Here is a 27,418-nt window from a genome sequence, read left to right on the forward strand (position 1 = left end):
GTACATTAAAATAAAAAAAAACCTTCTGACTTTAGCACCATTTTAAAATCTGTATTTTTGGCTAGTAAATTTCCTAAAATCTCCAAAGATATTATATTTTATGAAAGCCCTGTTGGCCCTGTAGAATAAGAAGATGGTAATTGCAATTTCTATGTATTAAAATATTTTGGCAACTGTTTATCAAATCTATAATTTTAGGAAAAAAATACACTAAAATGTATTTTAATGCACACAAATACTGTATAAAATTAAAAAAAATGAGATTGTGTTGAGTAAATAGATACAAGATCTGTCAGTCCTTAGTACTATGTGTGCCCATGAAACAAAAAATGACAGTACCCAAAATTATCAAAAGGCAACTCTTAAAAAATACCTTCAAAGCTCACCAATTTAGAATTATCTGTAAATAAACTACCTAGATTATTTTTTTCTCGCTAACTTTGCAATACCAAACATGTGTTGTTCAATTGATGTTTACATACATATGCATGCCCTACGCTTGCAATTTTTAAAATATTTTTTACATTTACCTTAATTAATATCGCAAGGGGCTAACAAGTCCCCTATATGATAGCATTGGTCAGGTAACAGGTTCGCTTTATGGAGATTTTACACCCCTAATTTCTCCCCTGAGCTCTGTTATAGCTGACCGAGCACAGAACTGTGCTAGATCATCTATTTACCCAGCTTTTTTTTATCAGAGTATTGTCAGCAGTGATTAAGAAATGCTCAGAGTGGATTTTGGGGAAGGGGCTTGAATTGGTTTTAAATCTCAGAAGCCGTGATTCACATTATTTAGTTACATAACTGAGGTGAAACTCTCATGACTTCGATATTTCGAACACCAGGTACACAAGTAACATTGATATTGATTGCGTTCTACATGTCCATCTCTTTTTTCTCTCTCCCAGGCCTCTGTGGGATTGTGATTACAATCATCATGTTATGTGAAAGTAAAAACACAAAGGGATGTAGGAGGCACAATGGCTCTGGGGTATCGGATAGTATGACTTGGACACAAAGGGTGGATTCTCAAGTTTAGGGACACTATGTGCTCTATAAGGCAACAAAGAAAAACTAAAAGTCAACAAGGTAGATTGCTTTCCTTGGAAGAAGACATGAACCTTTTACCACCCTTCCACCCCACAGCTGATATCCAGGTATCCTTACAACACACAACAGTATGGGAAGATGAGTGGGCTTATGTAGTGCTGGATGTTACAAGTCCTGTTTACTGGAAGGTACAAATCTGAAAATGTCATGAAAAAGTGATACAGCCCCTGTCCTGCTGTCTTACGGTGATTCTTGATGAATTTGGATAATTATATGGGTAAGTTTCTTAATTCTATGTGTTATTTTTTACTGTGGTTACTTTTTAAAATTGATATCCTTATTCTAGGTTCTTGTATTCACCATTTGTTTTCTTAAAGTGTTTCTGTTACATGCTAAGATGATCACTGTACAATAATTTAATACAATGTGGAAATCCTATTTACATACACATAGTTTTGATGAGGGCTCTCCAATGGAAAAATCAATATTTCTTCTGTCCAAATTCCAAACACTGATGAGATCTACATAGGGGGTTTGAATCCTTCAATATGGACCTGTGTCTGATCTTTAATTAATAATTGATAATTAATTCCCAATCACGATACAGATACTGTTTTTACCATAACGTGATAAAAATTTAAATTGTTAAAAAAAAAATTTGCTCCAGAGGAGAAGTAGCTACACTTTTTGCCATTGGCCAATCTGTAGGAAGTTGAGGGCTATAGTTTTATAAAAAAAAAAAAAGTTAACCATTCTGTAGCTTTTAGATCTGTTGCAGCTGCTACTTCCTTCAGTCATATTACCATTTGATGAAAAATCAGGTATAACAGCCAAACTTCTTTAACATTCCTGGTGGTATGATTATTTTGGATTTTAGGTGCTAAAAGCGGTACAATTATTTTGCATGGAAATTTGGCATTTTATATTGTAGTCCTGTAATTCTTAGGAATAACTTACTTAAATCTGTCCAAACAAGAGTCTAGCATCCCGGGTATGATAAAGTTTGAAAAATGAAATCATAAATTCTAATATAATAAATAACTATAAATAATTATACCAAATAATAATATAACAATAATAAAAATGATTCAATAATGTAATCAAATCAAAAACACTGACATTTGCTCAGTGGCAGAATTGTTACGGTCTTTACTTTTCAATATTTGATGACGGATCTCCCCACAAATTGCTATCGCTCAATTCTGCGAGTGATTACAATTTATTATCGCTGTTTTCTAGCTGGTCTAAAACCATTTTTGATGTAAAGGGACAGTTTTGTTTGCTATGGACAATCTCCAGTTTCCAGGCATAAATAACAGTTTTTATAAGCTAAAACTGCATGCAGGGCACTGGGCAGAACACTAGGGACAATTGGGATGTGAAATAATTACATACAGCAATGTAATCTGTAAGATTACATTATACTGTACATAATGTGTGTGTTTCATTTTTTGAATTTGGCGCTGCTCTCCGTCCCCGTGTGTCGCAACGCTCGCAGGGAACGGAGCTCGGCTCCGTGATGGATCGAGCGAGACACGGCTCGCTCGTACAGCGCAGGGACATCGCTGGATCCAAGGGACAAGGTAAGTAAACCTCTCCCTGCATTCAGCGGTGCGGTCCCGAGTCTGGCTCGGGGGTTACCGCTTTTGGTATAAAAATTCCACCCTGAGCCAGACTCGGGAATACCGCCAGGGGGGTTAAAAAGCTATACTCATCAGTAACATATTATATTATCTCATTAACAAACACCTGCCAGTCTATAATTTTACAGTTAAAATGGAAGGCAGATATATTGAAGCCCCAGCGATAAAATTTCAAAATTAACCACTTCAGCCCCGAGCCTCTTTTTGAGATTTGTTGTTTTCAAGTTAAAATCATTATTTTTTTCTCTTTGCTAGAAAATTACTTAGAACCCCCAAACATTATATTTTTTTGTTCAGACACCCTAGACAATAAAATGGCGGTCATTGCAATAATTTATGTCACACTGTTTTTGCGCAGCAGTCTTACAAGCACAATTTTTTTGAAAAAAATACACTTTTTTTGAGTTAAAAAATTAGACAACAGTAAAGTTAGCCCAATTTTTTTCTATATTGCGAAAGATAATGTTATGCCGAGTAAATTGATAGCCAACATATCACACTTCAAAATTGCGCCCGCTCGTGGAATGGCGACAAACTTTGGCACTTAAAATTCTCCATTCATATATAACGAGGGTTGCGCTAATTTTACTTTCTATTATATTAACATATTTCCAAAGACACATTCGATAGAGTCTAAGCCCTGTGATTCAAATTATGAACCTGTGAATAGGTTAATACCACTACCAAAAACACACCGCTTTTACAAACTATAAACCCAAAAAATGTGATGGTACCACTGCAGGGTATGCCTGTCAACTAGGTCACCAACCTCTGCACTGGTATCAAATATTTAAAAGAATATATATATATAATTTATCCTACTCAGACCACAAATAACTAAAATACCCAAAATTATATAGGGTTGCTGTGAATCAAAGTAATCCACAAAAAACAGCTCCAACAATGTGCAAAAATACTTTTTGTAAACCACATACAGTATAAACCAAACTATAGTATAATATACTATTAAAGTGGGAGTGCGCCGGGAGTTCCGCCATTTTTTTTTTTTTTTAAAAGCCAGCAGCTACGAATACTGCAGCTGCTGACTTTTAAAATAGTGACACTTACCCGCCCAGCGCGCCCACGATGTCGGCACCCGAAGCCGATCTCTCGATCGTCTCTCGGGTGCTGCCGCCGCCATCTTGGCTATGGGAATCAGGAAGTGGAGCCTTTCGGCTTCATTTCCCGGTTCCCTACTGCGTATGCGTGAGTCACGCTGCGCAATAAGGATGGTCCCCGCTGTCTCTGGGATCCGTGTGTTTCCCAGCAGGCAGCGGGGGGACTTTCGGAAAGGGGCGTGGATTCTGCGGAAAGGGGCGTACCTTCTGCAGAATCTACGCCGGAAGTGGGTGCAGATACCTGTAATGTACAGGTACCTGCACCCCCCTCCCCCCTGAAAGGTGCCAATTGTGGCGCAGGAGGGGGGGGGATTCCAATGAGCGGAAGGTCCACTTTAGGGTGGACCTCCGTTTTAATGTCACAAAGTGCATTAATTCCTCCTGTAAAAAAAGTGCATGGTGCATAGATATATATAGTGCATGAATATAAACAGTCCCTTCAGCGCCTACGAATTTCTCAAATGGTGCTTCTGTCTCAACCCAAAGTGCTTTAATACAAACACCGACCGAGTGTTTCTACCACCACCGAATAGAATGGCCATTCACCAGACCTAGTCTGTACTTTTGCCTTTGGTTCATTTATAACCATTCCTTCACTGATCACATCAATGGTTTCTCCTCACGGAAAATGTAAAACCTCTGGTACTAGTTGACTCAAAGAGATATACAAAGGACCATCATAGCGTAGCAAATAAATGCAAATTTATTAAAAATTTGTTTAAAATCAATCAGATGTGCACTCACATAGACCAGTGCCCCGGCCGGCACCAAGCTAGTCCAGCAATGTACGTGGAAGCAAATCTAACTCTCCCTCTGCTCACAGCCTTCAATGGTGACCCGTGGTTTTCCAGGAATATGTCCCAGCCTCTCTTCCAAATTAGATGGGGTTCAGACGGCCGCTACGCGTTTCGCAAATCGGTATTGCGTCATCAGGTGGCCAAACATAAAGGGTGCAATGGAGAAAGATGATAATACCAGTTCACTCAGTATCAGTTATGCTGGCATGCTCAACATGTTTCGCAGATATTCACTGCTTCTTCAGGAGCTTTGTTTGCACAGTATTGTGTTAAAGGAACAGAGACTGTATATAATACTATAGAATGAGAAAGAGAAATAACACATTAATCATATTAGTTGTTATTAAATGAATTATCATTATGGTTAATGTGTTATTTCTCTCATTTTATAGTATTATATACTGTCTCTGTTCCTTTAACACAATACTGTGCAAACAAAGATCCTGAAGATGCTTTGAATATCCGCATTAAAGTCCACTGGGCTCAAATTACAAACCTATGTTGGAATAATGACCAGGTGAATTAAATAAAAACAATTATTATATTTATTCAGTTTAATTATTTAATTACACAACTTAGCAGTGAAAGGGTCCAATGAACGATTTACCCAAGAGTCACCATGAGTTTGCCATTCTCTGTATTTACAAAACACATTCTACATTCTACATCATTATTTGTAGTCACATCCACCCTTTCTAAAAAGATTCCAGATTTATTCCCATTGTTATTAGATGTTACATTTCAATATTTATTACATTTGGTACAAATACTTGCCTATTAGTCATCCATATCGATTTCCTTTTCTATGGAGCCCGGTACTGCTCTTTTGTCTAAATGCAAATTTGGCACAGATTTGCCTAATTCTTCCCTGATTTGTAATCTGTAATATGTTTTTATATATATATATACACACGATTAAAAATAATTCACATCAGCATAGTATAGCCAGGCTATTTGTATTTTTTAATAGAGTGGGAAAGTTTTTTTATCCCAGTGACCATTATCAGTGCAACTGGAGGTGAGGGAAATTCTAATAATCGGAGTTGTCATCGGGGAAGGAATAGAGGAGAAATCTTCCGATGGCAACACTTGTTTAGAAGTCAACAAATCTCACTTCCTGTTGTGTCTTCAAGACATGAAATAAAGGAAAATATCCCCAATTGTGCACAGACAGAAAAAAAAACTTGACGTGGGGTTTAAACATTTCTAAAAAGAACAAGTTTTTGCTTTAAAAATAAAAAGAAGTGCAGCACGGTTTGTTTGCGCTGCACTTCTTATTTTTTAGTTACCCTAAGGTGTTGTGATTACCCCTAAGTGTTCAGCTGGCAAACAATTGTTCTTATTTTTCTATTGTGTATTTGCCCTGATTACTTCTGTTTAGGGATGAGCTTCAAGTTCGAGTCGAACTCATGTTCGACTTGAACATTGCCTGTTCGCCTGTTCAGCGAACAGTGAACAATTTTGGCTGTTCGCAGCAAATTCGAAAAGCCGGAACACCCTATACAAGTCTATGGGAGAAATCTAAAGTGCTCATTTTAAAGGGTAATATGCAGGTTACTGTCCTAAAAAGTGTTTGGGGACCTGGGTCCTGTCCCAGGGGACATGGATCAATGCAAAAAAAAGTTTTAAAAACTGCCGTTTTTTCAGGAGCAGTTATTTTAATAATGATTAAAGTGAAACAATAAAAGTGTAATATTCCTTTAAATTTCATAGCTGGGGGGTATCTATAGTATGCCTGTGAAGGGGCGCATGTTTCTGGTGCTTAGAACTGTCCCTGCACAAAGTGTCATTTGTGCAGGAAAAAAAGTCTTTTAAAATCACTTGCGGCTAAATTATCGGGTCTCCGTAATACAGAGAACACTCAATGAGTGTTCTCTGTATTAGCCGACAATTCATTCATTCATTGATTAAAAAAAAAAAAAGCGTGGGGGTTCCCCTAAATTCAATTACCAGGCCCTTCAGGTCTGATATGGATATTAAGGGGAACCCCGCATCAAATTAAAAAAAAAAAAATTGACGTGGGGGTCCCCCTAAAAATCCATATCAGACCCTTTATCCGAGCACGCAACCTGGCAGGCCGCAGGAAAAGAGGGGGGACGAGAGAGCGGCCCCCCCTCCCTCCTGAACCGTACCAGGCCACATACCCTCAACATTGGGAGGATGCTTTGGGGGTCTGTGACCCCTCAAAGCACCTTGTCCCCATGTTGATGAGGACAAGGGCCTCATCCTCACAACCCTGGCCGTTGGTTGTGAGGGTCTGCGGGCAGGGGGCTTATCAGAATCTGGAAGCCCCCTTTAACAAGGGGACCCCCAGATCCCGCCCCCCCCTGTTTGAAATGGTAAGGGGGTACAAAAGTACCCCTACCATTTCACAAAGAATGTGTCAAAATGGTTAAATAAGACAAACACACTTTTGAAAAATTCCTTTATTAAAAATGAAAAAAATAAAAAAAAAAAGATTCCAGCGGTGCTAATCCACTCTTGCTATCCAGCGACGAATCTCCGGGGTCCAGCGATGGATGATCATATCCAGCGACGGGGGATCTCTCAGTCCAGCGCTGTCCATACATCCTTCTTCTGTCTCCACTCCGGAGACACTGCAGAGAGCCCAGCGCTGACATTTCTTATATTAGGAGGGCGGGGCCACCCGTCACCTGACCCCGCCCCCTCTGACGCTGGTGAAGGGAGCCAGGGGTTCCCCAGTGACGTATGGGTGACCCCGCCCCCTCTGATGTAACGGAAACCTGCGTTACATCAGAGGGGGCGGGGTCACCCACACGTCACTGGGGAACCCCTGGCTTCCCTCTCCAGCGTCAGAGGGGCGGGGTCAGGTGACAGGTGGCCCCGCCCTCTTAATATAAGAAACGTCAGCGCTGGGATCTCTGCAGTGTCTCCGGAGTGGAGACAGAAGGAGGATGTATGGACAGCGCTGGACTGAGAGATCCCCCGTCGCTGGATATGATCATCCATCGCTGGACCCCGGAGATCCGTCGCTGGATAGCAAGAGTGGATTAGCACCGCTGGAATCTTTTTTTAATTTTTTTAATTTTTTATAAAATAATTTTTCAAAAGTGTGTTTGTCTTATTTAACCATTTTGACACTTTCTTTGTGAAATGGTAGGGGTACTTTTGTACCCCCTTACCATTTCAAACAGGGGGGGGGCCGGGATCTGGGGGTCCCCTTGTTAAAGGGGGCTTCCAGATTCTGATAAGCCCCCCGCCCGCAGACCCTCACAACCAACGGCCAGGGTTGTGAGGATGAGGCCCTTGTCCTCATCAACATGGGGACAAGGTGCTTTGAGGGGTCACAGACCCCCAAAGCATCCTCCCAATGTTGAGGGTATGTGGCCTGGTACGGTTCAGGAGGGAGGGGGGCCGCTCTCTCGCCCCCCCCTCTTTTCCTGCGGCCTGCCAGGTTGCGTGCTCGGATAAAGGGTCTGATATGGATTTTTAGGGGGACCCCCACGTCAATTTTTTTTTAATTTGATGCGGGGTTCCCCTTAATATCCATATCAGACCTGAAGGGCCTGGTAATTGAATTTAGGGGAACCCCCACGTTTTTTTTTTTTTTATCAATGAATGAATGAATGAATTGTCGGCTAATACAGAGAACACTCATTGAGTGTTCTCTGTATTACGGGGAGCCGACAATTTAGCCGCAAGTGATTTTAAAAGACTTTTTTTCCTGCACAAATGACACTTTATGCAGGGACAGTTCTAAGCCCCAGAAACATGCGCCCCTTCACAGGCATACTATAGATACCCCCCAGCTACGAAATTTAAAGGAATATTACACTTTTATTGTTTCACTTTAATCATTATTAAAATCACTGCTCCTGAAAAAACGGCCGTTTTTAAAACTTCTTTTTGCATTGATCCATGTCCCCTGGGGCAGGACCCGGGTCCCCAAACACTTTTTAGGACAGTAACCTGCATATTAGCCTTTAAAATGAGCACTTTAGATTGTGAACGTTCGAGCCCCATAGACTTTAATAGGGTTCTAAAGTTCACACGAAGTTTAGGTCTGTTCGCAGGTTCTGGTGCGAACCGAACAGGGGGTGTTCGGCTCATCCCTACTTCTGTTATAAAATGTTTGCTTTAGCCTCAGTTCACATATATGTGATGTGGGAAACGCAGCTAATCCTTGGCATTCATGGGATCTGCTGTAGGTGTCAAAGTTAGATTAATGACACGCCAAAACAGCTGTGCGTTTGCCTGAATCGGATCGCATGGATGTTTACATTAAATTCTGGTGCGGCAAAAAAAAGATCCTACGCCATTTTGGTGCGAAAGCAGTGCGATTTGAGCCATGCAAAATGCATGGCTCAAATCGCACAGACATTGCATGTGATGTCTGTGAATTCATGGCAGTGTGAACCTAGGCTAACGCCTCGTACACACGGTACGATTTTTGGCAGGGGGTTGTCCTAAAATCTTACCGTTAGTATTCTCCTTTTGACAATTGTTGTCCAAATGTTGGAAGACTGGCTAATCGGGGGACAACGATTTGACATCAGATTTTTGTATGATCAGTACACAAATCCGTCACACAAAAGTCGAAAGTACAAACAGATATGCTTGGAATCAATGCTCACCAAACACAGAATTAGCAGAAGGGGCCCAAAGGGTGGCGCTGAAGAGCTAAAATTCCTCGTAGTACGTCACTACATTTGTGTTTGTGGCACAACAATTGTGTACCGTTAATATGCTATACAAGATCCTGGCACCATGGGCGTCTGCAGAACTTTTTTTTGGGGGGGGCGGGCATCATTTTAGCGTCACCCATGCACCGCCCCTTTTCGACAATGTAATTATCACATTATCATGGTCAGAGACTGCAGATGAAGTACCGTCCCTAGGATAAGTAATGGATAATGGCCAACAGACCCTCTTACCAGACCCAGCAAAACTACAGCAGTGATCCCTCCGGCTGGACGATCGCTCACTCTGGTCAGTAGTGTAGAATGTCTGTACCCTGGTAGTGGCTCAGTCTTTCTCTCTCTGGTGGTGCTGGGCAGTGTGTCTCTCTCTCTGGTGGCGCTGGGCAGTGTGGCTCTCTCTCTGGTGGCGCTGGGCAGTGTGGCTCTCTCTCTGGTGGCGCTGGGCAGTGTGGCTCTCTCTCTGGTGGCGCTGGGCAGTGTGGCTCTCTCTCTGGCTACCGCCCAGCACACTCCTTATTCTTTGTCCTGTAGTGCTCTCTCCCTCAGCTTTTTTCCAGGCTGCAGTCTCTCAATCTCTCTCTTGATTGAGCTGTAGCCTCCTCCCTGTGGAAAATGGGGCCGCCAATCTTTGGGACTACATGTCCCATGATGCTCTCCTCTCCTAGTCTCATTTGATTGGCCCTCAGTTATGGCCAATAGGAAAGGAACGAAGCAGGCAGGAAGCTGGGCAGGGGAACCTGGTGAGAACCGCCATCTCTTTTCCCTGACAGGAGAAAGGGGGGGTGAGTGGGGGAAACCTCTGATAGCCTGCAGCTCACCTTTCTCCTGTCACAGTGCCCCCGAGTTCACTACTGGACTGAGCAGGGAAAAGAGCCCAAAGTCACACCACACTGATGGAGGGGCTTGACAGCACCTTAATGGTGACACCACCTGACTGGTGGTTGGCACCCGGGTGCGGGCTGCCCGCTTCCCGATAGCAATGCAACTGTGCTGAATTTAAGATCCGATCCCTGATTCCGGGGGGGGGGGGGCACTTGACCCCCCCTTGCCCCTACCTGGGGACGCCCATGCCTGGCACACGCCCTTTTGACAAAAATCAGACGCTCCGTTGGCCAACAATCGTACTGCGTGTACGAGGCTTTACATGTACTTTAAATATTGTGAGATAAACTGTGGGATTGATTTACTAAAACTGGAGAGTGCAAAATCTAGTACATTTTAACCCAATGTGTTAATCCAAACCATCAAGCAAAATAACTTTTATATGAATTTTTTTTTTTTTTTTTATGTTTTTCTACTTAGATGCAGATACCTGGATTTGGGATAGACACTGATTTATTCTATTTAAGGCTGGTGATACTTTGTGTCAAGCTATCTCTAATCTGATCAATATATACAGTGCCAACGTTCACGTGATAGCATGTCAAGAATGATGTGTCAGTAAGTATACCTATTATTACGGTTTCCTAAATTACATTTTCATTACTTACAGAGTCTCACAGAATCTTAAAGTTGCACTCTGGACATAATAATAGCTACAAATTATATGTACCCTCTTTACTGTATGTGTACCAAAGGCCTTCGCAAACCCAGATAATATGCTTGAAAATTAGTAATGACATGTTCACTCTGCTGCATATAGCTTGTGCTAAGAACAGAGTAGTAGGAGGGACCCAGAAGGCTCTTCCCACTACAGACTGCCTGCAGAAAAATACAGGAAGGGGCGGAGACAAGACCAGTCACCCTGCACAAGCAGAGAAATCAGCAGTGAGCGGTCTTTATTACAGGATGCTCCTACACACAGTCAAAGCTTCACATTGTTATAATGCACAGATCAGGAAAGAATACACAAAGCACACCAAGATTCATGCAAGAATGATGAAAAAAAATAGAAAGTGTAAAAAAATGTTAAATAAATATGGCGCACCCCCTTAGGGGCGGCAGATCAATTGGGATCCCCCACAGAACACAACGAGGCCCACAGATGTATGCTCACCCTTGCAAATACACACAGCCCATGGTAACAAGGTAAAAGGCTACCTGGGCTGTGAATCTGTGCACGGGGGCTTGATTTTACCAAAGGATTGTCAAGGTGAAGCTGTAGTCAGGGATTCCAGAAGTCAGAGTTAACGATAAACAGAGCCAGGGTCAGATGCTGGGGCCAGTCTTGCAACACTGCAACTTGAAACCAAGAACACAGGAACCTTTGGCAATACAAGAAACAATGAACTGACACAGTCCTCAGAGTGAGGCAGTGTTTTATACCCAGCTGATTAGATAAACTGCCTCAGCTGAACCAGGAGTGACAGATAATAATTGCAAAGTAAAATCCAGAATATAGCCCTCAGTGCTGCATGCAGGACAAAGCATAGCTGGAAACCAGGCTGAATAATGAACTGAGGTGTGGCTCAGAGGCAATACAACAGGAGCAGTAAACAGAAAGTTATGGGTTCAATACCTCTTTGAGCCACATGGAGTGTGACCATGCCTGGCCGTTTGCATGGCACAGTGGGAACTGTGACACACCACCAGCCTACTCAGCACTATATCTCCATATTCCACCTGACTGCCCCTGCTGGCCTGGATCATGCCTATTTATGAGGTAAGTCCTGCCCCCTGACAGCCCTTTACTGGAGATTGGCTGGGGGCCCATCCCAGGCAAGCTCCTCCTGCCCACCAGCTCTAGAATATTCTCCAATGTCCCATAAACAGGGGGAGGAGCTCTCAGGATGAGTCATCCAGCCCTGCGCCACTGAATAGGCTTAGCCATGAGCTAATCAAATTTTTCCTGCACTCACTAGTGGGTGCTACATAAAATAAATAAATACAAAACAATACAATCAATAATTATTGACAATCCAGTATAAGCTTAAAGCGGGAGTCCGCCGGGAGTGCGCGTTTTTTTTTTTTTTTTTTTTTTTTAAAGCCAGCAGCTACAAATACTGCAGCTGCTGACTTTTAAAATAGTGACACTTACCTGTCCAGCGCGCCTGCGATGTCGGCACCCCGAAGCCGATCTCTCGATCGTCTCTCGGGTGCTGCCGCCGCCATCTTGGGTATGGGAATCAGGAAGTGGAGCCTTTCGGCTTCATTTCCCGGTTCCCTACTGCGCATGCGCGAGTCGCGCTGCGCAATGAGGATGGACCCGCTGCCTCTGGGATCTGTGTGTTTCCCAGCAGGCAGCGGGGGACTTTCGGGAAAGGGGCGTAATCTACGCCTCTTTCCGCAGAGAGCTATCCAGGAAGTGGGTGCAGATACCTGTACTGTACAGGTACCTGCACCCCCCTCCCCCCTGAAAGGTGCCAATTGTGGCGCCGGAGGGGGGGAGGATTCCAATGAGCGGAAGGTCCACTTTAGGGTGGACCTCCGCTTTAATTGAAAAATCAGATTTGATGCTGTGAATGCTGCCTGTCTACTGTCTCTTTCTGCAACTTTCTGGACTCCCTTTATGCTTTGCTTCTCAATTTCTAAAGACTACATATCCCATGGTACCTTGCTGCCTGCCAGCAGTGATTTCTGCACTGACTCACAGGGCATAGTGAATATGTGTCACAGATTTTAAGAAAGTAAATGTGTGGGGATCTTCACAAAGTAAGTTTACAAATTTCAAGATGGTTCAGATTGATAAGAGTAGGCCGGAAATAAGTGAAATAAAATGTGGAAATTAATATATGATTTTGAATTATGACTATAAATACACTTTAAAAGATCATGTTGACGTTTTGTTAATTTATAGATGAGAATAAGGGGAGTGAGGAGTGCAATATGTTCTATAGAAGCCATTGACCGGAGGCTACCCCATACATCAGATCTCCAAGAATTTATACCCCATTGAAAGTATTTTATACCATGAATAAAACATCAAATACTTGCTTGTTCACCCTGGCAGTGAATACATTTTCTTAATGAATGGTGTGTATTATAAATGTCCTAGTTTTGTTTTGTTACTGAGCAGGCAATTGAAGGCTTATTTACGGAGCTTCCTTTTATTTGTCATAAGAATAAGAAATTGATACACTTGTCACTAAGTATTAAAGTAAAGGGATTCCTTTCATCTGTGCTCCTATGCTACATATAACTGCAATATCATAGAAACCTTTCTCTTTTTTCTTTTTCTTTCAGGTATCCATTATTTCTGCTGACATGGCTGTGGGTGACCGCCAATTACGTCTTTGCACGTAAGGACAAAATCATTTTGTGATTTATACCCCTGTAGTTGCTGTCAGTTGGCTACATAAGAATTTCAAGCTCATTTAATTTCTATTATGTTCCCCTGTTCACTGGGAATTTGCTAATTTTTAAACTCTATTACCAAATTGGAGCAATCCAGTGCGAAGCGTTGGCGGTATGTCACGAGTTAACCTGCATTATGTTAAGGCAGCTTATTCATTTGAATGGGCTGAGAATACACCAAAATGGACTTAAAGTCGGATCTACACTACTTTTTTCCCATGCATGCTGCATTGCTCTGCACTGTGGTGTGCTGCCATGCAGGTGTGTTGTTTTTAAATCCTAACTCCAACTATCACTTTAAATAGTTAATTTGGGCCAAGTTGCCAAAAAGAAATGTTTCCTTAACTAATATTTGCACCCGCTGTCGGTGCTCTATAACTGCAGTGGCAAGTGATGCTCCATTTTTTTTTTTTTTGGGGGGGGGGGCCTTGGCAAACAGCCCCCCCCCCCGCCAGGTCTGCACTTACCCCGTCCAGGTCATGGCTTCCCTGGCTTCTCCTCCCATGCCAACCCGGTCTTAAGATCCGCTTTCTGTCCTGATTCGCCAGCAAAAAGCCTGAAGACAATAGCTAATGTTGATTCGCTAATGTCAAAAGTGGGTGAGCTCAGGGCGTAGTTTTCTGCCCCCCCCGAGCCCAAGCTTTTTGAAGCCAATTAGAGCCTCAGGCTCTAATCATGTGCTTCAAAAAAAAAGAAAAAAACATTGTAGAAATCTATGCGTCTGGCAGCCTACATGGTAATTAGGGGGTGTGCGTATGGAGATTAGGGGCTGCACCCCTGCGCCCCTTATGGCCCAGCCACTGCTGACTGTATGTAGCACCAGCTAAATACAGTATACAGTGCTGTGTTCCAGCAGGGGTACGGGGCTTCTTATCCCATTCCCAAGACAAAAATTAGTCAGGCTGAGTGCTGCTCAGCCATTCATAAGAAGCTTTGTACTTTAGCAATTAATACAAGGCTTCCTCTGATTGTCAGAGGTGGGCAGATAGTGTAAAAAAAACTCTACTTCAGCCAATCAAAAGAAGGAACACAATGTCTCAGGAGAGAAATAGGATAGAATAGAATTCAAATTTTGAATAGAATAAATTTGACTTTGAATAGAATACTGTCGAATAGAATAGAAAATAAGAGAATAGAATTAAACTATAATGGAATAGAAAAAAATAGAACAGACTAAAATAGAATAAAACTGAAATAAATTTGAATTTTGAATGCCGATTACAATTTGAATGCCGAATTCAAATCAAATTCAAACTGAATTTGAAAATGAAGAAAAGAAACAACTTGCAAAAACGAATTAAAGCAGAACTCCAGCTTTTCCTTCTCAAAACAAAAGATGCATTGTGCATGTAAATGAATGACAACCCCACTGTCATTTTATCTGTATCTTATCTCATTTAGCTGTAAAAAGGAAGTTTGTGTGTCTGTGGTGTCACTCCTACTCCTGGCTGAATTTCAAAAGTTATGTGACTTCCTGTTTCCTTTCTTTATCAGTCCTGGTACTACATGTCCCATCATGCTTTGAGCCTCTGTTGTTTTATAGCGGGCTATGGGAGTCACTTGTAGTAGTTCTGGGAGTTGATGTGGGGGGGTCCGAATACAGATCACTCTCCAGTCTGCAAAGCAGGTGTAAATGTGTCATTCCTGGCTTGCAGCATACCAAAGAGTAATGCCTTATTGCAAGTCTACAGAGGAAGGGCTATGGGAGGTTATTATGAAGGTGTTTTCTTCATATGTAAATGAATCAGATCTCAGAGAGCTGGGCGCCAGGAGGGCGGGGTCTGAGGGGCGGGACTCTCTGTGCTTACACTGATTGGCATGTTTGACTGAGCAGGATTGAATTCTAATTGTCATCCATTCCATCCAGCCCAGCAGCAGCACAGCTAGCTTTCAGGATAGTCTGTGTTTGAAGGGGTTTCCTTTTGAATAATGCTGTGATCTGTGGGGTGGGACTTGGGATGTTTGGACTCCTCCTGTATTTATGACTGGGTGAGATTGAAAACTAATTAGAATGTATTCCATCCCACCCACCATCAGAGCTGCGAAGGAAGTTACATAATTTGCAGACTCTGAAAGACTACAGAGGGGTGTGTTCTAGGCTACAAATTGAGCAGGAAGTGGCTGTAATGTCCTCAGTCTACGCCCAGACTATACAGAGTGTCACATGGTACAAAACCGCAACTAAACCCAGAATATCAGAGAATCTGCAAACAACAGAGCAACATGGTACTGAGGTATGGGCTATACTGGTAGTGATAGTGATAGGGGGCACGAGTGAGTTAATTAAACAGCTGTCAAACAACAAGTTGTACTTTTAAACCATATGCAACCTGATAGACTTAATAAAGTGCTCTTCCTGACGTACGTTGAGGCGCATTCCGGTCACGTCACTTCTGGGTCCCAAACTTCCGGTTTATCGTACTGTGGCAGTGCAGCGCACGCTAGCCCATGAGTCCAGGGCAGCCTACAATCCATGCCAAAGTACTACATGCAAGTGTCCTCAGTGCGGGGAGAAGGCACTTTTAAATGTAAGAAGCCAATTGGCATTTGTTATACATGATATTTTTTAATAAATGGTTTTACACTATGGCACTTTTTCCATCTTATTTTTGATGGGTTACCCCGGTGTAGAGGAGGTTGTAGTTTGAAAGGTACCATCTCCAGCTACTACAGAAGCAAGGTTAAAGACCCACAAACAAAAGCCCATTGTGACCTTCTTTTTAGTTAAAGAGGTCATGGTCTTCTGGTGAGTAGGACATTTAATCACACACATCGGGTGCAACTGCCAAGTGTCCGTAAATCCTAATGGTGTTTAGCTTTGAAAATATCACAGAAGTGCCTATGGACTTTGAATCACTTTATTAATTTATGATTTGTACATTGTTGTATCTGTTATTACTTTGCACAGAGCACTTTATTAAGTCTATCAGGTTGCATATGGTTTAAAAGTACCACTTGTTGCTTGACAGTTGTTTAATTACTCAATAGCGCCCCCTATCACTATCACTAATCACAAAATCACATAGCTAGCATTGTCTACACTTTGAGGGGAGCAGATTTTATATATATAGATAGATATATATATATATACATATCTATATATATATATAGATATATCTATCTATCTATCTATCTATCTATATATATATATATATATATATATATATATATATATATATTACATTTTTTTTCACATTATATGTAACACTATTAAATTCACTTAATCCATAGCGCGAGGTCAGTACAAAATTATATATATGAGCTATGTTTTGACTGATCATTCCATTTAGTTCTAGTGAAAAGAAAGTGGGAGTTTAGCAAGATTTAACTAAACAAGATTATTTAAATAATGAATCTAAACAACACGAAATACAATTTAAGAAAATAGGAAGAAAAACAATTGCATATATCCTCCACAATTCTGATTGCGGAGGCAGGGGGAATGTTAAAGTGGAACTAACTTCTTTTTCAGAGTTTAGTTCCACTTTAGTTCCTTCTGTTTCTCTGGGGCCCAACAGTTCAGGAACATATCCTGATGGGACATTGACATCAAAACAGAAAAAAACTTTGGGCTTTACCCATTCCCTAATTTATACAAAGCTAAAAAAAGGTTTTGGCTTAATCTGCACTTTGAAAAGACAGCTGAGTTTATTTTTTTATCAAGTAAGACAGACAGAAAATTATATTTCAATATTTTATTTGACTAGTTGATGTATTCTCTGTTCCAGAGAGCAACATGTGCACATCAAGAGGTCTCCTATGCCATAAAGATGCTGAGTGCATGGGCACAGCCTCTGGAGAATACTTCTGCGTCTGCAAAACTGGATATTCCGGTAATGGAGAAACATGTGTGGACGTTAACGAATGCACCACCTCACTACATCAGTGCCACCAGCAAGCCACGTGTGTGAACACTATCGGTGGCTACAGCTGCCTCTGTAAAAGTGGATACACCGGAAATGGATTTAATTGTACTGACATCAATGAGTGTGCCACCACTAATGGCGGGTGCCATGCTGATGCAACTTGCACCAACACCCCTGGAGATAGGAGCTGCCAGTGTAAAACTGGATTCACAGGAAATGGAGTCAATTGTGTTGATGTAGATGAGTGTAAGAAGGTTAATTTATGCCATTGGAATGCTACTTGCACAAACAGTCCTGGATCTTATGTGTGTACTTGCAATGCTGGTTACAAAGGGAACGGCAACTACTTGTGTCTGGACATAGATGAATGTGCAGAGGCCCCTGGGCTTTGCTCTAGGGCTTTTGGATTCAGTGGGTGTAAAAACTTACCTGGCTCTTACCAATGCACCTGTTCATCTGGCTACCAGAATACGGACAACAAATGTGTGGATATTGACGAATGTGCCGATAAGATCTGCAGCCCATTTTCCATATGTACCAATTCTCCTGGGTCCTACAGCTGCATCTGCAAAGAAGGATTTAATGGGAATGGCTTGACCTGTGTCGATATAAATGAATGCCTTACAGAAAACAGATGCCATGCTCAAGCCAACTGTGCCAATTTCCTTGGTAGTTTTAACTGCACATGCCGAACTGGTTTTACAGGCAACGGATTTGTCTGTTCTGATATTGACGAATGCTTTCAAGTTGGTATCTGTCCTGCAGAGTCCACATGCCGCAATACACAAGGCTCCTATTGGTGTGAATGTGCTTCAGGCTTCACGCTCAACCAAACGAAATGTGTTGACATTGATGAATGCAAAATTGGACGTTGCAGTCCTTATGCGTCTTGTCAGAATTACCAAGGAGGCTTCACATGTTTATGTAAAAATGGGTTTGCAGGAGATGGGTTAACTTGTACAGATATCAATGAATGTACTCAAAACAATGGAGGCTGTCACGCCAACGCACAATGCAGTAACTTACTGGGTGCCTTCAGTTGCTCCTGTGCTAGCGGGTACTCTGGCGATGGGGTAAAACAGTGCCAAGACATAGATGAGTGTGCAGTTAATAATGGGAACTGCTTGTATGGAGCCGTTTGCCTAAATTCACCTGGCTCTTATCGATGCCAGTGTGCCACTGGATTCCAGTCTATCAACAATACCTCATGCCAAGATATTGATGAATGCAAGACTGTAAATGGAATTTGTCCACTTAACGCACAGTGCTTTAATACATTTGGGTCCTTCTATTGCCAATGTAAATCTGGCTTTACCAATAACAATGGACTTAGCTGTAATGACATTGACGAGTGCCAAAGCAACCCTTGCCACTCGCAAGCTGCCTGCACTAATACTTTTGGTTCATATGATTGCACTTGTAACAAAGGATATGAAGGGAATGGTTTCAATTGTACTGATATAAATGAATGCAAGAATGCACTTACCTGCCATCAAAATGCAATTTGCTCCAATTTCCCAGGGACTTACCATTGTCAGTGTTTGCAAGGCTTTGCCGGAGATGGTTTCCAATGTGAAGACCTAAATGAATGTTCATTAAACAATACCTGCATCAACGGCACAGTGTGCATAAACTCTGTTGGTGCTTATGTTTGCTCATGTCTGAACGGAACACTTGCAATCAACGGCAATTGTGTTTCTCCAAGCTCTGCCTGCACGCCATCTTGCCACCCCAACGGCCTTTGTCATAGCACAGGCTATGGATACAAGTGTGTATGTGACGTTGGCTATCAGGGCAGTGGAGTGGCATGTATGGACACTGATGAATGCCAAACTGATGTATGCAAAGACGATAAAACCCTTTGTGTTAACACTCCCGGGTCTTACATGTGTATCTGCAAACCAGGATTCAAGTTTAATGACTCGATCTGTCTAGGTAAGTAATCATCTTAAGCTATTTTAAGTTGTTAAATAGAAAATACAATCATTTTGGTCATTTCTTTTTTTTTTTGGTTAGTAATTCTTTATTTAAAGTTTTCAAAATACAGAAAAATAAAATCAGGGTAGGAAGGAGGATAATAAGTAACAGTAAGCCTACGTCAGTGGCTTATGCCATATAAAACTTATAGTTAAAACGAGACACTATAATAGAAGCCAAAAATGGTAGCTCAAACAGTCTTTCGACGTATGAGTGGTCTAGAAGTTGGGGGAGTCCTCCCCCAATAATCGTGGAAAATATTCAACCAACATGAGTAAAAGAAATCTCAAGAGACACAGGGTTGGCCCATCATTTCTGTGGACTTAATGGAGTTAGACCACATGGCAGGGATAAAATAAATACATTAAGATAAATAAATAATTTGAATAGATGGGGAGAAGCGTGAGGGGGTAGGGATGAGGACTGGATTGGTTGATTGGGAAGTGGAGGGGGGAGAGAAAAGAAAAAAAAATACTTTGCAGTTGGAGCACGGTGGCTCACTGGGTGGCCCACTGGCACCCCAAACCAGCAAAGAGACAGTAAAGTACCTTTTTGTTGCAGCCCCTTTGTTTACCCAAAGGACATCTAAACTTGAGGGTGGAATCAGCAAGTGAGGTCAGCAGAGTAGGCAACAAAAAGTGGAGTCAAACCAGAATAACCAAGTTTTATGAAATTATACTTCCTTATAGCAGGAGGATGCTAGAATTTATTCCAGGGTGCAAATTTCATGAATTTTGAATCACTAAATCCCCACAGGAGGTGGGATCAGCTGTTTCCAGAATAGGGGGTAGGCTTGTGCAATTCGTTTCGTAACGAATCGAAATTCGGCCGAATTTTGCATCTTTCGGACATTCGGATGCATCCGAATGTCCGAATAAAAAAATAACAAATTACAACGAATACGAAAGAAATATAACGAATGAATTCGAATGAATTTGACATGATTCGAAATTATTTCAACCGCATTCAAAATTATTTCAACATGATTCGACATTATTTCAACTGCATTCGAAATGATTTCAACATGATTCGACATTATTTCAACCGCATTCAAAATTATTTCAACATGATTCGACATTATTTCAACCGCATTTGAAAATATTTTGTGACCCGACTTTAGGGCCATGTATCTCGGGGTCACTTGGTGCTAGAAATTTGGATATGTTGTAGAGCTAGTATTATTTTGTTTGCATACCAAATTTGGGGTTTCTAGCTATAAGTGACCCCGAGATATGTGGCCCCAAAATCGGGTCGCAAAATGTCATTCTCTGCTCTATTAACTAATAACATTTTGCGACCCAAATTTGGGGCCACATATCTCGGGGTCACTTATAGCTAGAAACCCCAAATTTGGTATGCAAACACAATAGTACTAGCACTACAACATATCCAAATTTGAAGTGTCTAGCACCAAGTGACCCCGAGATACATGGCCCTAAAGTCGGGTCACAAAATATTTTCGAATGTGGTTGAAATAATGTCGAATCATGTTGAAATCATTTCGAATCCGGTAGAAATATTTTCGAATTTCGTTGAAATATTTTCGAATGTGGCCGATTTTTCGAATTCGGTAAAAAACTAAACGAAATCCGAAAACGAATTTAAGGAAGTTAACGAATATAACTAAACGAAATTAATGAATTAACGAATTAAAACGAAACCAAACTAAACAAATTTTTTCCTTTTGCACATGTCTAATAGGGGGTGGCCAGTTTTATTATTTTCAATTTACACTAATATCGGCTTTTATAAATATATATGCATTCTTTTTCTTATAAATAAACATTTAATACATGAAAAAGGATTCCAGGAGCACTGGGGGTTAAAGTGTGTGCAAACTCCAAATTGTGGGTGTGCAAATGCTAAATTTTTGGTATATAGCAAAACATTTTTTAATATGCCCTCAGAGTTCAAAGTTTTAAATCTCTTTTGTTTGTGTGTGACAATGCTAAATGACAAGCTTCCAATGCAGTGGTTGCATTGTTATCCTACATCATGCGAGTGTCTGCAATGAAATTACAGGCAGCAGAGCCAACACATGGCCTGCCCAATAGTCTCACTGCAATCGCAATCCATGCAGCCCAGCAGTATAATAGAGATTGGAGAAATGGCGGTAAGGTGACCTGGGTAAAGTTGGTATCAGTGGGAGAAATGTCTAGGGATGTATTTGCAAAAATTTACATAGCTACAGTATATGTCCAGCTGCTGGTAAATTCATTCTCTGTGAATGGTCAGGATGAATATTGTTATTCTTCAGGAATAGAGTGATTTAGGAAAATAAGGGCCTCGTTCACACGAGTGTGATCTCAGATGTAACTTGAGTTTTAATAGGATCCTATGACAATAGAAATCACATTGTTTTCAATGGTGGCCATTCAAATCAATGCAACTAAGCACAGTGGGATTTTAGAAAAGGTTCCTGTACTACTTTGGTGTGATTCCAGCACGATTTTGGCATCATAGAATATGAAAATCACATCCACGTAGCATCCAAGGTGCACTACATAATCACACTGAAAATCGGATCAAAATTGCATCTCAGGAGTGAGAACCTAGCCTTGGGCCACTAGATGGAGGTGAAGCTAATAAATACTTATTTCTTATGCTCATAAACTGCCTCGGATAATGCAGTATTTTCATGATTTACCTATTTATATGGTTAAAAAGCATTCGACCTGTAGAGGAAATAGCTTGAGAACACTCAATTGTATTATTATTTTTTTCTAAATGTACAGACAAATAGCTTCTTGGTAACAACTAGACCTGCATTTACATATTAAAATGAAATGAAATTAGATAGAATACGATTGGCAGATCAAGTGTGTCAATTCTATTCTATCAATTTTGAGGAATTTCACGTTTAACCACTTGCCGACCAGCCGCCTTCATTAAACTGTGGCAGATCGTCTTGTTCCTGTGAATCGCGTAGCTGTACGTCGGTCCGTTTTACAACTATAGCAGGCACGCGCGTCCGCCGCACGGCGGGGGAGCTGATGCATGTGGGAGGCTGGCCACGATGTCTGACGGCCACCTGCGATCGCTCCACAGAGAGCCTAAACGGGGATCTGTCAATGTAAACAAACAGATCCCCGTTCTGACAGGGAAGTACAGTGATAATCTCTCTCTGTACTCCCAGTCAGTCCCTTCCCCACACAGTTAGAAACACCTCCCAGGGAACACATTTAACCCCTTGATCACCACTAGTTTTAACCCTTTCCCTGCCAGTGACATTTATACAGTAATCAGTGCATTTTTATAGCACTGATCGCTGTATAAATGTCACTGGTCCCAAAAAAGGGTCAAAAGTGTCCGATCTGTCTGCCGCAATGTTGCAGTCCCACTAAAAATTGCCGTTCTCCGCCATTATAAGTAAAAAAATAAAATCATAATAAAAATGCCATTAATCTATCCCCTATAACTTTTGCGCAAATCAATGTACACTTATTACGATTTTTTTTTTTTTACCAAAAATATGTAAAAGAATACATATTGGCCTAAAGTGATGAAGAAATTATTATTATTATTTTTTTTTTTGCTGATATTTTATTATAGAAAAAAGTAAAAAAAGATTGATTTTGTTTCAAAATTGTCGGTCTTTTTTTGTTTATAGAGCAAAAAATAAAAATCATAGAGGTGATCAAATACCACCAAAAGAAAGCTCTATCTATGGGAAAAATAGGACATAAACTTTGTTTGTGTACAGCGTCGCACGACCGCGCAATTGTCAGTTAAATCAATGCAGTGCCGTATCGCAAACAATGGCCTGGTCATTAAGGGGGAAAATTTTCCGGTCCTTAACCCCCCTGACGGTATTCCCGAGTCTGGCTCTGGGTGGAATTTTTTTACCATTAGCGGTAACCCCGAGCCAGACTCGGGACCGCATCGCTGGATCCAGGAGGAGGTTTACTTACCTTCTCCCTCGGATCCAGCGTTGTCTCCCCGCTGTACGAGCGAGCCGTGTCTCGCTCGATCTATCACGGACCCGATTTCCGTGCCCTGCGAGCGTTGCAACGCATGGGGACGGAGATCGGCGCCAAATTCAAAAAGTGAAACACACAGTATACATACAGTATAATGTAATCTTACAGATTACATTGCTGTATGTAAATATTTCACATCCCCGTTGTCCCTAGTGGTCTGTCCAGTGCATGCAGTTTTATATAATAAAAACTGTTCTTTCTGCCTGGAAACTGGAGATTGTCCATAGCAACCAAACTGTCACTTTACATCAAAAATGGTTTCAGACCAGCTAGAAAACAGCGATAATAAATTGTAATCACTCGCAGAATTGAGGGATAGCGATTTGTGGGGAGATCCGTCATCAAATACTGAAAAGTAATGCCAGTGACAATTCTGCAACTGAGCAAATTTCTGTGTTTTTGATTTGATTACATTATTGAATAATTTTTATTATTGTTATATTATTATTTGGTACAATTATTTATAGTTATTTATTATATTATAATTTATGATTTCATTTTTCAAACTTTTTTATACCCGGGATGTCTGCTAGACTCTGGTTTGGACAGATTTAAGAGAGTTATTCCTAAGAATTGCAGGACTACAATATAAAACGCAAAATTTTCATGCAAAATAATGGTACCGCTTTTAGCACCTAAAATCCGAAATAATCGTACCGCCAGGGAGGTTAAGTGGTTAATATGTAAATACAGATCTATCTGTTACCAAGATGCTATCTGTCTATACATTCAGAAAACCTATATATTTCAGATATATTGTATATCCTACACATAGTTCTATCCTTTCAACCTGAAATCCAAGCAAAACAAAAATTGTCCAATAGATGAGCTAAAGGATTGACAACCATTTTGATGTAATAATTGTATGAATGTTTGATGTGATTATGGCATAACTATATATATAAATAAAGTGTTTATTTCTTACAGATATTGATGAATGTTCCACTGGCAGCCATAATTGTCACCCCTATGCAGATTGTCTCAATACAATGGGCAGTTTTCAATGCAATTGTAAGAGTGGATTTCAAGGGAATGGAACCAGCTGCTCAGGTAAATAAGTTTATATGCTCTGTGTTCTCACTATTACCCTTGAAAGAGGAAGTAAACCATGATGAGTTTACTTCCTCTTTTATTCCCTGCAAAGGCAAAGCATAATGGACTACTATGCATCGCATAGTAGTCCATTATGTGTCACTTACCTGACACAGGAGCCAATGAAGTCTCCGCTGTCACCTGTAGTCCGCCGCATCCATCTTCTTGGTGGGGTCTCGCAGCTCCGCCGTTGTCATTCGGCGAAGCCGTCACTCCCGCGCATGCGCAAGGGAGCCGACACGCGCGGCAGCTCCGACGTTGAGAATGCCGCGCTCAGTGCGTCTGCGCGCCGCTGTCTACGGCGCATGCGCCGTAGACAGCGGTGCCTTTTTTCGGGCAAATATCTCCTAAACCATATAGGTTTAGGAGATATTTCTTGGACCTACAGGTAAGCCTTAATCTAGGCTTACCTGTAGGTCAAATTGGTTTGTAAGGGTTTACAACCACTTTAAAGGCCAACTCCAGGCAAAAAATTTTTTTTTCACATGCAGTGGGGCTGTGCCCACGCTGCACAGGTCAATTGCTTGTTTTGTCTAAGGGTGGGCAGAAAGCATATACTCACCTGATCCTTCAATCGTCCAGAAAACAGCACTCCCAGGGATCAAGTCCTGGTGAAAAAATTGTGGGAACTCCCACCCAAGATCCACTCCCCCACCAAAAAAAATAAAAATAAATCACGCTCATATGCACGAACACTTCAAAAGTGGTATTTTTCATCCAATTTTCGTATTGTGTGTATGAAGCTTGACTGTTAGTACATAAAAAACAAAACAATCCTCAATAAACATAAATACGGTAATTCTCTGAATAATCAGCATTCAATTGTGCTTCCATGCAAATGTGAACATCATGTTCTGATCTTTATTGGGGAATGTTATTTTGTATATAAAGTGTTTATGTGGTGAGTTTACACTTTTCATTGAACAGAGTTTGGATAACACAGGGTTAAAGGGAAAGGTCATAAATGAACTGCACATTATCTGGACAGAATGCTTGGGGAGATAATGATGTGTTCCTGCTTAGGAGATGTATGTTAGCTTGGGGGGCTGAAAACTCTGCAGGGCTCCAACACACACTCACTGCTATTCCAACCCTTCACATATTTCCACATAAACTTCCCTCCTGGCATTAAACTTTGCCAGGTATTGTGCTCAGCTTACCACCCCAAACTGATGTTCCTCCCTCAGCTCACCTCTCTCCCTGCATGTCCTGTGAGCAGAATAGCTGTGCTCCTCCTCTGGGTTCTCTCATCATATGGCACTGAAGATAGAGGAGGGGGGGATTCAGCAGGACACACAGAGCAAGTATGCAGGAGACTGGGGGGGGATGAGGAGACAGGAAATCAGGAGGGGCCAGCGGGGAGGAGCGCATCATGAGAGGTCTGACTAAATACAATCTCTTAGCAGCAGGGACCTGATCTACCCATCAGCTAGCTGTGATTGACAGGTAGATCGAAGAGGAAGCTGTCATGGGTCCCCCTACTGGCAATGCCTGAATGGTCAGTCCACCCCTGGTGTGCGGCACTTACTATTGCGAGCCGTGTCGGCAGCTGCTGGTGTAGCACCTGCTACACAGCTTACATACTTCAAAGTCTTGCAGGACACGGCTGCTAACGGGAACTGAGTTCCTGTTGTGGAAAAAGTACAGGAACTCCGTTCCCATGCGTTCCCGCATGACTTGAGCCCTGGGCACTCCCCCACGGTTAACACATGCAGTGCGGGTACAGCCAAACTGCATGGGGGAAAAAAAATGCCCAGAGTTATGCCCTGTACACATGGTCGGACTTTCCAATGGAAAATGTGCGATCGGACTGTGTTGTCGGAAATTCCGATCGTGTGTGGGCTCCATCTGACTTTTTCTGTCGGAATTTCTGACACACAAAGTTTGAGAGCTGAATCTAAAATTTTCCAACAACAAAATCCAATCGTTTAAATTCCGATTGTGTATATACAATTCCGACACACAAAGTGCCATGCATGCTCTGAATAAATTTACGAGATGAAAGTTATTGGCTTCTGGCCTCTTTATAGTCCCGTCCTACGTGGTTTACGTCACCTCGTATCAGATTTTCCGACAACTTTGTGCGTCCGTGTGTATGCAAGAGAAGTTTGGGCCAAAATCCGTTGCAAAAAATCTGATGGATTTTGTCGTCAGAATGTCCGACCGTGTGTACAGGGCATTAGGCTTTAAAGTTGAAATGCAAGCCAAAAGATAAATAAATACAACCAAAATTATTTTACTTGTATTAATTTGTAATTCTGTGCAGCCAGTGTGTTGTGAGCAAGACACATCTTCATTCTTTAAGAACTTTCTGCAGACTACTCTGCAGTTGAGCAATATAGCCTAGCCTTATGTATTAATTAGCACTACTGATGTACCTCCAACTTTAGAAAAGGTTCCTGTACTACTTCAAAGCGACTTCTATCCAACTTGTGTCTATAGACTTTAATGGAAGTCGCCTCCAAGTTGGATCCTCAATCCTCATCTTAATTGATGTGATTTGGATCCAACATTACAGGAAGATTACCCAGGCATTCCCAGAAGTTGCTTCAAAGTCGCACCAAAGTCACCTCGCAAAGTCGCACTGAAGGTTGCATGACTTTCAGGTCGCTGCAGAGTGAACCAAGCCTTAGTGTTGCGGTCCAAGGGATCACAAAAGGCTGATATCTAATCAGATTTGGGTACTGATGCCAATTGTACATGAAAATACATTTGATAATTTTTCAATGAATATAGAATTGGACTCAATGGTGTGTTTATTTCTAACTGCTATAGATCTGTCAGAAAACATGAAATCAGACCAAGACAGAAGTACAGTTAAATCACACTTGTTTAATAATAAAAGTAAATAGAACAAACGTAGTCAAAACATAGCCAGAGTTCAGGAACCGGAACAGATAGTCAGACAAGCCAAACGTCGGGGAGCCAGAGATGAGCGTAGTAAAACAGCAAGCAGGATCTGGAGCCAGAAGGGATGTCAGCCAAGCAAGTCTTTCAA

General features: G+C 41.6%; 1 protein-coding gene and 1 long non-coding RNA gene across 2 annotated transcripts in view; both read left to right on the top strand.

Annotated features, from left to right (window-relative positions):
* The first annotated feature begins 1,105 nt into the window (after positions 1-1,105).
* LOC143987096 (uncharacterized) lies at positions 1,106-13,450 on the top strand. The gene is made up of 3 exons (XR_013276598.1): positions 1,106-1,330; positions 10,575-10,712; positions 13,395-13,450. It is a non-coding gene; the product is annotated as an uncharacterized LOC143987096 (long non-coding RNA).
* Positions 13,451-17,239: 3,789 nt separating this feature from the next.
* Positions 17,240-27,418, top strand: part of LOC143986670 (uncharacterized) — a 126,700-nt gene continuing 116,521 nt past the window's right edge. The window contains exons 1-2 of the mRNA XM_077485077.1: positions 17,240-19,306; positions 24,256-24,378. Of these exons, the coding sequence (XP_077341203.1) occupies positions 17,242-19,306; positions 24,256-24,378 (2,188 nt within the window). The 5' untranslated portion in view covers positions 17,240-17,241. The remainder of the gene's footprint in view (positions 19,307-24,255; positions 24,379-27,418) is intronic.

Source organism: Lithobates pipiens, unplaced genomic scaffold, assembly GCF_037356315.1.
Source record: "Lithobates pipiens isolate NorthernLeopardFrog02 unplaced genomic scaffold, aLitPip1_a1.2 Scaffold_18, whole genome shotgun sequence".
In the NCBI taxonomy this organism is placed as follows: domain Eukaryota; kingdom Metazoa; phylum Chordata; class Amphibia; order Anura; family Ranidae; genus Lithobates; species Lithobates pipiens.